The sequence below is a fragment of the Coloeus monedula genome (genome assembly GCF_965178545.1).
Source record: "Coloeus monedula genome assembly, chromosome: 5".
Lineage (NCBI taxonomy): Eukaryota > Metazoa > Chordata > Aves > Passeriformes > Corvidae > Coloeus > Coloeus monedula.
Window position 1 is genome coordinate 25,178,700 of NC_138785.1, and position 17,639 is coordinate 25,196,338.

General features: G+C 36.1%; 1 protein-coding gene across 1 annotated transcript in view; it reads right to left on the reverse strand.

The window, feature by feature from the left end:
- RAPGEF2 (Rap guanine nucleotide exchange factor 2) overlaps window positions 1–17,639 on the reverse strand; it is a 188,508-nt gene that overhangs the window by 88,602 nt on the left and 82,267 nt on the right. The window contains exons 5-6 of the mRNA XM_082281475.1: window positions 4,834–4,909; window positions 2,458–2,625 (exon numbers count right to left, since the gene is read on the reverse strand). Coding sequence (XP_082137601.1) covers window positions 2,458–2,625; window positions 4,834–4,909 — 244 coding nt within the window. The remainder of the gene's footprint in view (window positions 1–2,457; window positions 2,626–4,833; window positions 4,910–17,639) is intronic.

Here is a 17,639-nt window from a genome sequence, read left to right on the forward strand (position 1 = left end):
ATTCTTGAAAAGCACACCATGCATCTGCATTTCATCTCTAAATTTCACTCTATGCTTTTATGATATAGAAAACTTTCTTCAGAAAATACTGTTTGAACCTTCTGAAGAAAAGCATTCAGAGACTACTGCAAATAAAGAATAATAATTTATCAACAACCAAAATAATAATTCTACATGCTAACTGTGGATTTAGGGTAAAACAGAATAAGAAAATTACACGTTGTGAAGATTTCAAGGATACTATCAAAGCAGCTTTATTAGTTTTAATCTCATGTATATAACACCTAAACTAGAACACATCCACATGGAAGAGCAAACTTGAAAACAAATATATCATATTAATCCTTTTTCAATTCAACACTTCCATCTTTTTTTATCAAAAATTAAAAAGCAGAAACAAAGATGACACCTTGACAGATGCTGACCAAAGAATGGATGGACAACAAGTCCACAAGATGTGTTATAATGCATCTTGAATTCCTATGTGCTTCAAAAAAATCCTGCTTTTTTCAGTCAATTTTTCAAGAAATTAAGACCAATAAAATGAGGTCAAAGGACATAAAATAGGAAGGGCAAAAAGACAACGCAGCTGTAACCTGTATGGTTAAAGCAATAGAAATAACATTGCTAGTAGAAGTGAATGAGAGAATAATGTCTACAAGATCACCAAATACTGTAAAAATAGGAGGAAATGGACCAGCATGAAGAGTCTTAACTACATTTTAAAACTCATTTGGGCTTATTTGACTCTATTTGCCTTGGAAAAAAAATAATAAAGCCAGCCATATGCATTATATTACACTTTGAAAAGCAACATTTGAATGTAATTATTGTAAATTTTACAGTTTATTTGGCAATCTCTTCCATCTCAATATGAAATCTCGCTTGCAATGGATTTCCCAGCACAGACACAAAACCATTATGAACTTGCACAACAAAATAGCACAGGATGGACTTTTGCTTTTAGTACCAGTTAAGCTTACAAAAATTCATCAGGCAAACCTAAAGTGAAATTTATACAACAGGCAAGGACCTGCGAATGCAAATGGCACTGTGTAATCTAAATATTGCCCTTCTAGAGTTAGGTACAAATCACACTACAACTGTTTGCTAAGCACAACACACACATCTAAATAATATGAGCAAAAGTAATTCTTTCTGTAATTCCTACAAAGTATAATACCACTTTTTTTTTTTTTTTTTGCAAAAACAGGCCAATAAAATGTTTTATCTTCAAACCATGTGAATTGGCTCAATTCACATTAAATTTAGAGGCAATTAAAACTGCACTGAAAATTAAACCATTAAAATCTGTTGTATAAACAAAACCAAACTGTTGGCATAAAATGTAATTACTCAAGTCATGAGGAAAAGCCTGTATAATTAACAGATGTAATCAAACATCTACACACTTACAGACACACATTGAATATACAGTGAACTGGCAAACAAGTCAAGGAATAAGGGTAAAGAAGGAAAAATTGAAAAAGCTAACAACTGCACTGTACCAAAGATAGCATTTTAAAAACACTAAAGCTCTCATTCTGCAAATTTACATGTATATGGCTCTATATTGTACATTGTACAAAATTCAGCCCATAGAACTCAAGGAGATTAAATATGCACAAAGTTATTTATGCTCGTGACTTTATGGTTCTACCAGACTTAGGGCTTAAACAAATAAATGGGAGCCAAAGACAAACAGCTTTTCCAGTATTTTGCTCACAGTTGAAATCAATACCGAACAAACGTATCAATCTAATAGAGCTTTTCTCAGTTTAAAAGCCATATAAAATATTTTGTAGAGTAAGTTTTAATTATTAGTTTATTTTCATCTCAAGAGAAAGTCTGGAAACATATAGAGATTCCCTCCCTCATCCCCAAAAGCAATCAAGTAAAATGACCAAATGATTTCCTCGATGATGAGCCAACTATATAGCTCACTAAAACCCAAGTATAAAGGGCAAACACCAGCAAAAGTTAATTTAAATTTTACATTTAAGTTCTGGGTTCCAAAAAGAAATGACAGACTTAATCCAATTTGGTGTGCTGCAACGCAGCACGGTCCTTTTCAGGGAACACCTGTTATCACATACGTGAATGAGTGCTTCACTGACTGACCTTCTAACACAGCACACTAAACTAATTCTACTGTAACCTAACAGCAAAAGGAAATGAGAACAGAATTTCCTTCTCAATTTCCCATAATGATTGGAACACTAAAAAATAATACATGACATTCACGGTCATAAGAAATGTACTTTCAACTCTGAACTAAGATGCAAGCTGCACACGTGTTCACGTACTGATGGAGCCACATTCACAGTAATTGGAAGGGAAACCTCCCCACAGAAGCACACCTGAAAGATACCAGCGAGTTCAGCCATTCTGACTGTGTTACTTTCAGTAGTTTTCCTGTTTATGTTTTTTTGTGAACCATAAATACAGACAGCTTACCGTATGGTAGCCTCTAGGTAGAGGTGGCTTCCCCACAGGGTAAGGGTCAACAGTATCAATAATTGTTTGTCGCTCCCCCTTCTGGTTGATTTTCCTAAACCTTCTTCGAGACTGCCTGTGAGACGCTTGACGCTGAAAATATTCCTCATTTTCTTCCATGTAATCAACCTACAACAGACGCAAGAGAGTGTCTTTCCCCGCAAGAGAAAAATGTTTCTTTTCATTTGAAACACAAGAAATCCTATTTTCAAAAAACAGCAGCTAGCTCTGAATTTCCTGCATTTTCAGCACTAAGTGTGAAACCACTACTAAAATTAAAAAAAAAAAAAAAAAAAAGACAACATTAGTATGAAAAGCATCACTAAATTTGATCACTTTTCAAAAAGGACAGAAGAAAAATTCTCACTTGCTCACCCCTTTCTTACACGTATACAAAGTTTGTACAAAATGCACAAATACAAACATTTCACCAATCAATACATTACAGAAAGAAAAGAAAACTGGTATGAGACAACACTTGCCTGTTTCCCTGCTGACATCTAATCAGCATCCTCCCTAACCAATCTATGGCAAAAGTTTCACTCTTCAACAGGCAGGACTGGTTTTATTATTTCAAATATTTTGAAGGCATAAACAGATTTCTAATAAACTGGATTTACATGTAAAAAAAATCACTTCAAAACAAGAACAAGGAGAATAAAAAATACCTATTAGGTATATTCTAGTATAAAATTAGTCTTCTCAGTTTCACTGTCTACAGAGTTTGAAGACTAATTTAGTACACAATGGTATGCTGCAATGAAAATATCTGAACTAATAATTCTGGTTTTCCCAAAAGAGAATGATCTTTTGCAGTAATTTGGCTGCAAATCAACATCTCTTCTGTGTTCACCCTACTAATAGAAACCTTACTCGAGTTACTTGAGACTAACAAGGAAATGAGGAAAAAAAAAAATCACAGCTTCCAGCATTGGCTATATAGGGGGATTCAGTTAATGCCTGTTATTCAATTCCATCCCTCAGAATGAGAGATCTTATGAGGTACCTTGCAAGGTTCCTGCATATTTTTCAACAAGGAAAAGAAATATTACACAAAATACTCCTATGAATTTGCAGCTTATCTATCTCAGAAGGGTCACACATCAGTCAGCTCGTGTGACTAAATACAGCTTTCCCTTGACACAAAGGGATGAGCACAGTCCCTGGTTCATCAGAAGAGCAGGCAGTGCTTACCCCCTCTGCAGGGAGTATCTGTTTCACGTCTGACATCTTCACACTCACACCCTGCTACACCTCTTGTGTGGCCAAACAACTCTGGGGATAGGATTCTTTCTACTCAAAGAAATTATTCCTTCGAAAGTCTGACTGAAGTGTTCCATTTCATCTTTCCAAAACTGTAGAGGCTACCTTTTTTGACAAACATGTGCCTCTGACCCAACATTATGCATCAGTCCAGAAAATTTCTTGTTGTTTAAGTCATCTCCTTTCCCAATGCCTTTTTATCACTCTTCCTTATAACTCACCAAGGAATGCACATGGAACAGACAGACATTCACACAGCTCCAACCAATGAAATTGTATCTTTCTAGAGAAGAAAACTGGGACAACAAACTGTTTTCTGAATAGTCAGATGCGAATTACACAAACTGGTAATAAACAAGTACAGTCTTAAAGTAATACCACAATTTCCCAAGCTTCCAGAAGTTTTACAGAAACTGTTACTTGTTAGGGAAAAAATTGTTAGTGTCACAGTCTATATTTGAGCTATCTGTATATGACTTAGATAATCGTCATGCCTGTATTATGAACTGATCTGTGCCCCAGTGACCCAGAGAAAAAAAATAATTAGCCCATTGATTCTGCATTTGTTCAGATGATGCACCCTGAGGTGACAACTAAAACTTCTGAGCCTGTGAACCCTCAGAGATGATGTTCTGCCACTGGACTACAGCAGATGCTGCTAAAAAAATACCCTCACCTTCAGGAGGTTGGCAGAATTTAAAAATGTTCAAATTTATTCTTAAAACCTTCAGATGGCTGAGATTAAATTTAATTCAATCAAACATTAATTACTTAAGGTAACCTGAGATTAATACTTTAAAGCATCTGTATTTACCAATAATAATAAAGCTGCATCAAAAAAAAAAAAAAAAAAAAAAAAACAAACCCAAACTATTCTGCTAGCACAAGAAAACTTTAGTTTTACAAGAAAACTGCAAAAGTAAATGTAACAACTATATAAATTATAGGTATGACATCTTGTATTTATTAAAAGACCACATGCAAACCAGAAAATTCTGAAGTCTTACTGGAAGTTGAAGTGTTACCAAAGCTGGTCTGTAAAATTTGAAAGCAACTGAGTGAAAATATTCTTACCACAATCATTTCAGATGGCTCTAAAACAATGCATTCACATCCACGTCTGAAGCTGCCAGCAGAACGCTTGCCAAAACTGAAAAACAAAAATATTTCAGTTAGAAAAGAAATCAGAGATACAACACAATTCACAAGCATATTTATATCTTATTCGGATATTGTAAAGCAGAGAAAAAATATACATACCTGTGCACAAGTTTCATGCATATGTCCTTCGGCAATTAACTGAGACCCAAGGACACCAGGAGCCATCTATTTTGTATTTACATAGTTCCCTAAGAGTATTTGCTAAATAAGTCTATTAACACCAAAACAAGTGTCAATCAAGAGCTGTCTACTGAAGAGGCACAGCTGATTCTGAACTGCATTACAGAGTTTGATCTAGTATCTTCTGGCATTACAGTATTAAGTTTCCTAAGCTATCTGCATTTCTTTAACAAAAGCTAACTGGCATACCAAGGAGAGAATTAAAAGGCTGATCAATTTCAATTAGCTCTTTTCTCCTTAAAATAAATTAATAAAATAAAGAAGATATGAGTGTATTCCCAAATTGGATAGATGAGGACAAAAGGTTGTTCTGCCCTTTCATGACACATTCCCATCACAGTGCAAGTAATTAAACATGATACTATTTTGTTTCCTGTAGGAAAAAACTGAAAGGTTTTTTTTATTTTGGTTTCTGGAATGCTCTGCCTGTATTGGATGAATGTGTGCACTTGCAGGGTTCACTGCAAAGAATCATCAAAGTGCAGATGTAAAGGCGGAGAGCAGAGAACCAGTACATGATTCAGTGAAATCCAGGACCTTTGCAGTAGGGTCCTTAATCATACATCATTGGAGTGGAAGAAAGGTAGCCAGCTAATGTTTGTTTTGGGGGTGTGTGATTCCTCCTCTGGCTAAGAATGCCAGGTCAGCGCCAGACCTTTCCCATCGCAGACTGGAGGGCAGGACAGATCCTAAAATGACTGGAACTTCAGGACCCCTCTAAGTTTTCTGTAACTAATCTACCCTAAAACTGCCAAGAGCCAATATAAAACTATTTGGCCTTTCCCTTTCTTCCACTTGGCACTGTGCAACAGACGTGGGAAACCTTCCTGTCTGAAGCCCCCAGGGCAACACCTTGAAAAACGAACGGAACTCAATACAATTGTAACATCTGAATTTTAACCAATCTTGGCATGTGGTAGCACACTGAAGCTACAGTGTTTGTGAAAGATAACTGTTTTAAGCTTTATTTCCTAGCTCACAAACTGCAGTGCACACGCCATTCAGAACAGTCTATCTAGGCGGTTCATATCTCTGCTCCTGTCCCGCCTGGCGATTAGTAGAAATGAACCATTTAACTTGCTACCCCAAAGGCTAATCTCTTGACAACAGCACATTTATAGGCTCAAAAAGAAGGCAGTCAGATATTGAAAAGAAATGCCAGCTGTGCTTATTCATCAAAATAATAATCGCATTTAATGGTACATGGGACTTTTACAATAGAAAAAATTTTCCAGAATACTAAGCCTCTTGAAAAGAAATATTCAATAAAGAAGTCTCTGGACAAAATGCTTATTTTCCTAGAGGCAAACACATGCTTCATCCTACAGTCCAGCAACAAAACACAGGGTTCTTTACTCTACAGTACCATCTTGAATTTCATACAATTTCAATTACTCTTAAAGACACCGGAAAATGAAGCCATTACTGATTCATTAAACTGTTATAGACGTGTCAAAACTTATTTTCTCAGCCAATAGCCTGATTCACACAACACTTCTTTCTTAAAAAGAGAAAGCAGGACTAAAGAAAGGAGAAAGTGAATCAACTCACTGACTGGAAAACAAAAACACAAAAAGTGTTGATTAATAGGTAAACTTATTTGATATTCTAGTTGGAAGGAAACAGAAATACTCTCTTTCCACTTAGAAAACACATATTGCTCTATTTTTTGCCAACCTATTTTTGTAGCCTCGGAGCAAGCACTCATTTCAACAGAAAATGCACATACACTTTTCCCCTCCACCTTTCTTCTTCCTCTATTACTGTCTGTAAGTCTCAACTTTAAACTTCTGTCTGTTGCTAATCACTGCTGACATGCAAAAGTTTCAAGCTTTAGCAAACACAAAGCTGTGTTTTGGATGTACTTTTCTATTCTTGAATAACTTATTTAGATTTCACCTTTTTAGCACCAGAGAACAGGTAGTCAACACATTAAGACAGAAGGCATGAATTCATTCACTTTAAGGAAAATTCTCAATTTCTGGCCCCAGTAACACACTGGCTCTCATGGCAAATAACTGTGCCATTCCTGGACTATTCAGACTCCTGTGACAGCATGAAATTTATCAGAGCAGACAGTGCATCACATGTATATATTATCTTTGACCAAAGATCACAAGGCACTTCAGGCTGCAAACAAACTCTCTAAACTTTGTGAAGTGCTGTAAGAAAGAAGACGAGTAAATCAAGGCATAAGAAAGATAAATGACCTTTCAAGTGTTGCAGTTCTCAGATGGCCACACCAACTAAACCTCCTGACTTCCAATCTCTGCTGAAAATTCATCACCAGTGAGGAATTCACATAGTCAGTGAAAATGAGGGAACTCTTTTGTTACTGTCCATTATATCTGGACACTTCAGAATTGTCCACCTCTGACTGTGGTAGAACAACCATCACAATATTGCATACCATCTCTTGCAGAACCACACTTGAACACAGTTTTTGTTTGACATGCAACTCTGACTAACACCTGGCATCTTAGGGCATTGCTAATCCTGCTGTTTCAACTCATAAGAATGACATCAAAGTCAGTAAGTTGTATCTGAATTAATCTATCAGAGTTTCCCACAAGAGCAAAAATAAAAGACCAACAAAAAAGTACTTCAGTGGCATTCTTCTCCAAAATCCCTAGCTGCAGTAACTAGCCACCCAGTAGAGGAAGTCATCAAACAAACTCAATTTAATTGAAAACAGATTATTTAAAATATTAGCATGCAATAAGAAGCAAATACCCAACACATAATACAGTTTGTTACTGAGCTGATAAAAAAGTCCAAACTGTAAAGCCCTTTATAAAATTCTTCATTATATGAATGTGAGGCACTGGAACAGGGTGCCCAGAGAAGTTGTGGATGTCCCCATCCCTGGAATTGTTCAAGACCAGGTTGGATGGGGCTCTTGAGCAACCTGGTCCAGTGAAATGTGTCCCTGTCCATGGCAGGAGGTTTAGAATTATCGGACCTTTCAGGTCCCTTCCAACCCAAACCATTCTGTGATTCTCTGAAATACCAGCAGAAGAACTTCATACAAGGGACCACAAGCAGGCATGTAAGCTGGCTCAAGGGATGTTAGGTATCACACAGAAACACTACCAAGCAAATAAAGTTTCACTGGAAGGGCTGACAGATTATCTTCTTGATATGAGCTCTATTTCAGTAACTTTGACTAAACAGTATTCTTTACTAAATGTTGATGCCAGACTTTCCTTAGAAAGTGAGTTTGACTACCCAAATTTCTCACAAAGTAGTCTACATGAGTACTGTCTAGCTAAAGTACAATGCAGAGAGCCTTTATTAGCAGGTTTCAATCAATAGCTCAGGGATTTGACAAATTTACTTCTTCCCTTACTGTAGGGTGCGATAAGACTGTGCATATAGAGAGCCTAAAGCTTAAACCCCATATTTGTTTTTAAAATGCAGTAGAGAATTTTACATGATGTACACGTCACATTTGGTTGTATCCTACCATTCCTTAATCATTTAAATCAAAATTGCCTTATTAAGCCTTATTAATTTCAACTCCTAAATATAGCTTGTTTGCAACTATTAAGTCAATGTTATACCTGAAAGAATCACAGATTTGCAACTATTTTCTCTAAATTGGTGATGTGCGTAAGAGAATTTCACCAAAGGAAGCTAAGGCAGTGTAAAGGTATCTTTGCAATTGTAGCTGTCAATATGGGATGCAGAGGTTATAACAGTAATTTAGAAAGCCAGAAGGGCTGCCTGGTCAGGATATTGCTACCTCACCTAAGTTCCCCAGAGAACCTTGTTTTGCAGCTGCTTTTCCAACACTTTTCTTCCCTGCTACCACATAAGCTCTGACTTGAGGTTCCCCAAGTATTAAGCTTCACAGATGCTCTCCTCAGCACCTGTCCCAAAGATAATTTCACTTCTGGAGTCCTTTTCTATCACAATACTTGCATTCCCATAGGGATACTGAATGCATGATGTGAATATGAACCCACTTTAATTTAAAAAAAAACAAAAACAACAACTACAACACAACCAAAAACAACCCCCTCCGCCCCCCCCAAAAAAAAACGAAACATAAAAAAACCCTACCAAAAAACAAAACCGAAAAAAATACCCCCAAACACAAACAACTACTTAAAGATATATAAAACAGTATTATTTACAGGAATCCACTTTACAGTAGACAGCTAGGTATTTTCCCCAAGCTCCCTAACTATACTATTCTTACATTCTTAACTATACTTTCTCCCTAACTATACTATTCCTTTAAAGAATTGACAAAAAGTCTAATTTCCCACTTGACTATTCAAAAGCATTTTTTCCAAATAAAGTCATTAGTATGAAAAAACCCCTCTTTTTCTCACTATGTATTAAAAGCAGGTATTTTAACCCATTAGTAGTTTACAATTTCATTTGCATTTTAATGCATTCTTAAATTGAATTTACACTGATCAGAGGTGACAGTTCCCTTATCCATAAGTGTATCTTACTACATACATATCTCAGCTTACAACTTGTTATACTGAAAACATACACAGCTGGCTAAAGAACAGAGGTATCAGTTTTCAGGTTTCACGCTTGTTAACAGAAGACAAGTTTTAAATGAAAGTTAAGGGTTTCCATGTTTCCCAAATTTACACTCTCAGTTTTCATTAAAAAAACCCTTTACTATTATAAAACTACAGTAGTATAAATATGTCTGTGGCTAACAAACAACAGAATAATTTAGGACCACTGCCTGCATTTATTCCCCTTCAAATTTAATAGATCTACTAATAAAACAAAACAACAAAGTACTTCAATTAAATGAAGCATCTAAAGCCACAAACAACATATGACTTTTTATAAGCACTTACACATAGAGACAGCCAAAAACTTGCAGGTATTGAGGTGACTTGTTCTATTCTTTCTCTTATCATCATGACATTGGAGGACAAGGCAGTTTTCTCCAGACACCACCCATCCATTTCCCCAGGTCCCCAGACATCCTCGTACATGCACAGACAGATGCTCTTTTCAAAGCTCGCAGGAGAGGCAGCAGCTACTAAAGAGGGAATGTTTCTCTATCAGCATTCAGCCCTGTCCCCTCACCCTGGGCCTCAACATTCCTGTTTTCACATCAACCCAGCTCCCAAATGGAAAGTTATTTCTCAGCACTGGAATGTAAATGCATTCATCAAAAGTGATGCAGGATCTGAAGAAAACTTCGCAACACCAAGAAAAGGGTTTTCAGTGTGAAGCCCTTTTCTTTCTTCCTCTTAAAGACCAAAGATCACTCACAGAAAACTCAATTTCACAAGTTACAATTATTTTTGCAAAAAGGACACACATAAATTTAGGGTTTCCTCTACAATGTAATCTTAACTTTCATTTCTTTTGATATTCCCTACATTACATTAGCTTAAGGTTTTACTAAAACTATTTCTAATTCTCACAAGGAAAGCTCCACAAAGTATGGTCATCTCTATGGTGCACATTCTTCAGCATGCAATACTGTTATCATTTTATGTATATGTAAATGCAATATTTTGAACAAAATTGCTGGTTGAGAACAAAATCTATTTCATTGACATTTCCTCTGAATCAAAAAGTATGTTCTATTCAGACATGTTCTAATGAAAGGAAAAATACAAGTAGCAAATTTTCTTGTTTCTCAAGTTTTAGAATCTTCTAGGGTATATGTATGCAAGGAAATAAGTTCCATACAGATTTTGCTTTTTTTTTTTTTTAATAACAAAATTTACAATATAATTAAAGTAGAAATGTAATGCATGAATATTGCAATGATTTATGCCAAAACTCTAGGAACCAGATATTCAAAAACTTTCTTTGTTCTGAAGTTTCCAAGTGGGATGTACAATGGGTTTAATATCACTGCTGTGCAATATTTGCCAATGCAGGACATCTAAATAAACATGGAGATTAAAGTAAACATTATCCCTCTCCCACCTTCACTGCAACCAATCTGTTCAAGACCGTACATGAATAAATCCATAAGCACAAGGCTATGCACAGTTCAGTTTAGTTTCTCAAGCTTTTAACATATTCATGATAAAAATGGATCTTAAGTTACATAAACCTGATACTTCAAAGCTCTTTTTGTGAAAATTACCTTGCTTCAGTTGACATCTACATTTAGAAGAATCATAGAAAACAACCAAAATGAAATACAGAGGTATTGCGTGAAGCATATCTAGAACTTGAAGTTATGTAAGCCAAAGTGCCTTCATTTGCTCTTAGGTAGCCCTCATCCTGAAAATGCTATTATTACCATCACCATTTACATTCAAGTGCTATCTACTGCATTTCCAATCTTCCCTCTATCCTCCAGTTTTCAATATCAGAGCAGAGAGGAGTTCCATTGGATGGATCATTTGCTGCATGTCCCACCTGCACATGCCACTTCCTCACAGCAGTGCCATGACCCCAGTCACAGAAGGCACCTGCTTTCAATCACTGCATCAATTATTATCTGATGATACAAAAGCAAACATGAGCAGAATGTCTGGTCTCTGAAAAATCCCCATATCAAATCTTGATGTAATAATCAACATTCAGCTTGCAACGACATCAAAATGTTAGTTAGTCAGATTTAGTTCTAAAGCAAACCAGTCACAGTGAATTCCTTGATGGAATATAGAGCAGTATTAAGCAGATGTCAAGATGGGAAACAAAATGGGGACTATTTTCCATCTGCCATTTAGAGAGATCATAAGGGATTCAGTCAAGTTTGTCCTTATGCATCTTTTTCATTAAAAATCACCATATTTCATTTTGGTATGTCTAGATTAGAATAAAAAGCATGAGTCCCTCTACATGGTTTGTTCCAGCCAAGCTAGGTTTAGCTCAGGTTTAGTTCCACATGAATGTGCTCTGAAACCCAGACCTCCACCCAACTCATCCTTGCCAGGGATGAAAAAGAAGAACGTTACAATTAAAAAGCTCATACATGCACAAGCCATTCCCAGGGGAACGCTTAAGTGCTCTGATGAAAACTAAATTTGGCGTGGCCATTTTCTGACCCCTCAGAAAAAAAGACAGAGCCCTTCATGCATGCAGAGCCACTCTAACGTGAACAGCACTCCGCTGGGGATGATGCAAGCAGGGAAGGCAGCAGTGGGTTTCCCCACACTTAGAGCTCCACGCTGGAAACTATGAAAGCAAGAGTTTGTCAACTGAAAGACAGAACATCAAATTATCTCATAATATAAGGCTGACTTCTCTGATTCCCATTTGAATTAGTGGCTGTCTTTTAGGAAAAGCAAGTAAAGATGCAAGGGAAGCCCAAGATGCTTTTGACTTGTAATAACTATTCTTTTTAATTAAAATGTAGTGGTCATCTGCATATCAAAATAATAAGTAGATTAGCTTTCTTTTCCTTTTAACTTATTTAATTTCTACAATGTTATTCTGTTTATAGTGTAATTTTTTCAGCAAGAGCAAGTAGCTGCTTTACAGAAATGCTTTTCAGTTGAAAGGAAAATTGAGATGCTGGCAAGTGGAATACAAGTTGAAGAGGCATTTGCAGACCTGTCACTACTTGCAAATCCTGGAGACATGAGCTCACTGCATACCATGGATAAGGATGATTAGGCTTATCCAATGTCATATGATAGCTTAGATGTTTACAGTCTCAGATACAACAGCTCATGTGTCAGGGAAGGGACTCACTTGCAGTATCACAGCTAACTACACGCCACTTAATAATACCTGGGAGGAGTATTTCACAGGAGAAAAAAGTCCCAGACATCACTGCAGCTCCTTGCTTGACTTGGGACCCAAACCGCCCGCTGCCTGTGGGGGAAGAGGAACCGTGGTACCAAGGATAATAACCCTGGCGCTGCAGCAGGAGGGTGCGAAGAACCCAGCAAGCCAGACAGAGAGAATGTCTGATGACTAATCAGACCACACTAAAATTATAGAATAAGCACATTTATAGTAAATTAATGCTTTAAATAATTCCTGCTAAAAATGTGTAGAAGTTAAAACTCCAGCTGAAAACTTTAGTAAACCTCTTCAGTATTTTGAACACTTTTAGTTAGCATCCTTACAGATGACAGACTATAGTGCTTTATCTACGTAATTCTCACAGGGATTTAATTCTTATGCAAATGCAACCCAGATCAGAGGTTGCATTAATCTGTTAATTTATAGCTGACTACTGAAAGCACCTCAAAAGAAGTTCCTGAAAACCCACAGTGAATAACTTGAAATTAGCTAGATTCTGGAGGTTTGCTTCTATAGCAAGTCCCCTCAGTCAACCCTGAAACATTTGCTATAGGATCTTCACACAGTTTTTCTTTTAGAACAGACTACTGTTTTGGGAAGTGGGGTTAATTCTAAAATTTTACATGGTTACAAGAGTGAATATGGTAGCAAGTTTGACTAGTTTAGGTAGAAAAATTAAGTAATTGTGTCAAGTTTCACATTTGTTGCTTTTTGCTTTATCTTTTCATAATGTTACATTAAAACTAAAACATTAGGCTGAAAAATGGTTACAAACCCAACCTTGAAGAAGTGCTGTTAAGAATAATAAATCGTTTTGCAAATTTACTGTAAAAAGGGTAGATGTTCAGGGTCTTTATAGCAGCAGGTGATCCTCACTACTTTTCAGACTAGAATACCACTTAGCATTCCTTTACCCCCCTTTTATATATACGACACTAAAGAAATGTGTTGATGGCATTTTCCTCTTGAATTCAAGATTTATGTTCATAGACTTTATATACAATTATATAAACAAACAAAACTGGAGCCTGTTTGTAGAGGCAACAACAAATTCAGCTTGTTGCAGCAGTTCAGCTTTGCAACATCTCTAGTACAGAAAGCTAGAAGGCAGGTACCTCATCAGAACACCTGAGAATAGATCCTTCTTTGGGAAAAGTTACCCTTATTTTATTTTTAAATTAGAAGCTCTCACATTATTTTATCTCAGAAAGCATTCAAAGATGAAAGGTTTTTTCCTAACCCACTTTTTTCCTTATTCTTTCAAATAAATAAATAAATAAATGGTTTGAATAAAGACAGCTTTGCTTATGCTTCATGTTAATGACGTCTGTGTTGCCATGGAGATTACTGTGACATCACAAGATCTACATAATGGTCTCAAAGAATGACAAGTTGTTGGAAAACATTACTTAAGAGGCAAGACCCTCTCCAAACACAGCTTGGCTTATTAACATTCATGAAATTCATTAAAGCAGAGAAGTATTTTTCCAGTGTCATACAAAGACTTTTTATATTGGAAAATACAAAATAAGCATTTTTAAGTCCCCCTAGAGGCTTTCATAATTAAGGTATTACAAATTGTCTGCTTTTTAAAATTACTAAAATAACTTGACATGTCATCCAGGTTTTTAGAAGTAAAATAAGACCATACATATTGACATTTTCCACACACACATCATTCGATAAAACCAATTCATTCACCTGGAGAGCTATACTCATTACCTAAATAACGAGTTTTCATAAATCTGTTAGTGTACAAAACAGATGTATTCAAGATAAATTTGTGTGTTTGTCAATGAATAAACAAAGTAAACCAATGGAGTAGTAGTGACAATTTTGGTTTACCTGTTTATATTATAATTTGCAAATAAATTAACGTTATACTATGTCTTGTATCCCTGGATTTGTTTTTCAGAAACATTTGAAAATTTTAGCATCAGTTAAAAGAAAACCCTCAAAACATTTTCAAATCTTCTACCATAAGGAGTAACATTCTGTTAAAAAGACCATTTGCAGAAGAATTACAGTAGTGGCCTCATGCTAAGAATCAAGAAAATAGTTCTAATTCCTTCCAGTTATTCTACAGTCCTCCATATACATAAGTAAACATCATTACTTCATCTTATCAAGATTGTCCTTCAGCAAAATTAAGTTTATGAAAGCTCAGATCCCTTTCACGTGAGGCAAAGAAAAGGCAGTGTCCTCTCTCCCCTCTCTCCACATGGGTGTAACTTTTCCTTTTGGTATTCTTTATGCTATTTTTGCACACAGTTCATTTTGTTATTATTTAAAGCTAAGCAATGACCATATGACTTCAGTTCATTACACTTATAAAACTTGTCCAGAGACCCCAAGAGCACATAAAATAAACAGGGTCTTCCTTTTGACTACAGCAAGAATCTTATAACGCAGTTTTCCCAAGTAACTGAAGTGGGGTTTGATGTTTCGCAGGTTTGTACTAAAACTCAAAAGCTTAAGTACTATTAAATTGAATCAGAGGAAAACTTAAATCAGAAGGAACAGATTACATAATAGGACATCTCACCAGCTGCAATATCAATTGCGAAAAATCAACAATTATCTTCAGATAGATACCTTTAATTAACAATGTAAGCAGTAGTGGATACCCCAATATAATGGGTCTCATATTTAACTTTTAAATAACCGTTTACTTTACTACACAGAGAATTTTCCCCTCCTTAATTTCTCAGAAAGAGTTCTCGATTTTTTCCACATCCCCATTTGTATGCAAGCAATTTATTACCGTTGCAGAAAACAGCTTTTTAATATTAAAATCAGGACTGAAATTTTAGAAAGAAAATGAGAGTACAAGTGAGAGCTGTTGAAATTAAATATATATCACATAATTATAATGTACAGAAGAGCAGTAAAAGCAAAAGAAAAGACGAACAATGTTTCCAAGATTGGTTAGATGTTTTTCTCAACGACTTCAAATTGTGACATGCTCCATTAGAGACCCTAATGCTGGGATTAGAAAGGTGCCTCTAGCCCAATGAGACACAAAATAAACTAAAAAGAAGAGTCAGCAATGAAACCATACTGTTTCAAGACCAGCTTTTACTGCAGCACCTTTTTTAAGGAACCAGGCAATCAAATGAACATGAAATTAAGTTTTTCTACAATGGAAATGTATACAACGTCTTCAGGAAAAAAATTGAGCGTTTTCAGTGGATTTAATCTTTTTTGCACCCAGACGGCAGGGGGGAATAATAACAAAAAAAGCCCAAAAAACCCTCACCACTATTTCAGCACATTTTTTCAAAAATCAGTCATCATTTTAACCCAAACTTTCTAACTTTTAAAGAAATGGGATGTGAGAGTTGGCATCAGTCAGAGTCGTCGATAATTATGTTTCCTCTATCAGCTACTTAAAAGGATTCTCTCTTTTCCTCTGCTTTCTTTCTTCTCAAAAATTATGCTCAAAAAGCTCTTCTGCTTAATTTTACTTTTTTCTTACAGTCCTTTTCAGTTACTTTGAGCTATTAAGACACATTCATGCTTACACTGAGATAATCTACTGCCTGTGTTACCTCAGATTTTATTTTTCCTTGGCATTGGCAATATCCCACTGAAAAATTTTCATTATACTTAATCTGTATAGCAAATGCAAAAATAACCTGAACTGGTTCACAGCTGAAACTCTCCATAAAACCGGTGGTCTGGATTTATAATGTTACATACTTTGTTTCTGTGATCTATATCACAAGTGTAATTTTTTCATTAAAGTAGATATCTTGAACTTGTAAGTATTTTCATACAACCTCCGTTTCAATGGGGAAGATAAACACCACTGAAGTGAATAAAGGACAACATAAGAAAAGTCTAACTTCTTTACTTAATTTAAATGTGCTGACAGCAGCAATAAGTATCATCTTGACTCAGCTTACAAGTGAAACAATGGAAAACCAAAACCAAGGACTCCTGAATCTACAAGCTCTGCACCACCAATTAATGGTGTCTCTTCTACAGAAAGCATATTAAAATGTTCTGAACATTACACAAATGCCCCTGAGCAGCAGCAGGTGATCCAGACCTTCTCAAGCCCATCATCAGGTCTTTCGCATTGAAAGAGATGGAAGTCTGTAGCTCTAAGTATATACATCTAGAAACTGGTATAAGGTTTGCATTTGTGAAAGCTACTGAAGTTTGCTTTTCTCCTAGCATGAGCATTTCCATCCCTGAAAGCCTCCCTGTCCTTAAGAGAAATCAAAACAACTCAGGCTCACTGAAAACATATTCAGGTCATTTGACACTTTCAGCTTCATTGTTATCTTGTCATTACAAACTTGGAAGAAAGCCTGGTAGCACCAGACACACAACATTAGATTTCTATTTTTGTTTTCAAAAGATGCCAGTGTAATAGATTAAGTCCCTTAACATTTTATCAGCTCTGCAAAAACAAAATTCCAGTAGCACTGAAATATGACAGGAACAACACCAGACACCAGCCAATCTCATCATTTAGGAACTGCCTCCTCTTCTATTTCCCAACACCTCAGATACTGTCATGATCAGTTTCAGACCTCAATGAACTCTTCAATTACTCTGGATGGGATAAAGGATAAATTAGCTGCAAAAATAATTGCAAGTATTCATATTCAAAGAAACCTGTACACCATTTTTTTCAAACTTCAAGAACAGTTTTAGGTGACATGTAGCCTGCGGTCTGTATCACAAACCTTGCTGAAATAGCAGGTGACATCACAGGGCCCATCAATTTATGGCTCAGCTAATTCAGCTACAGCCAGAGCTGACTGTGTCTGAAGTGATGAAGTCAGACTCACTTGAAACCCTCCGTGCATGCCCCCCCTGCC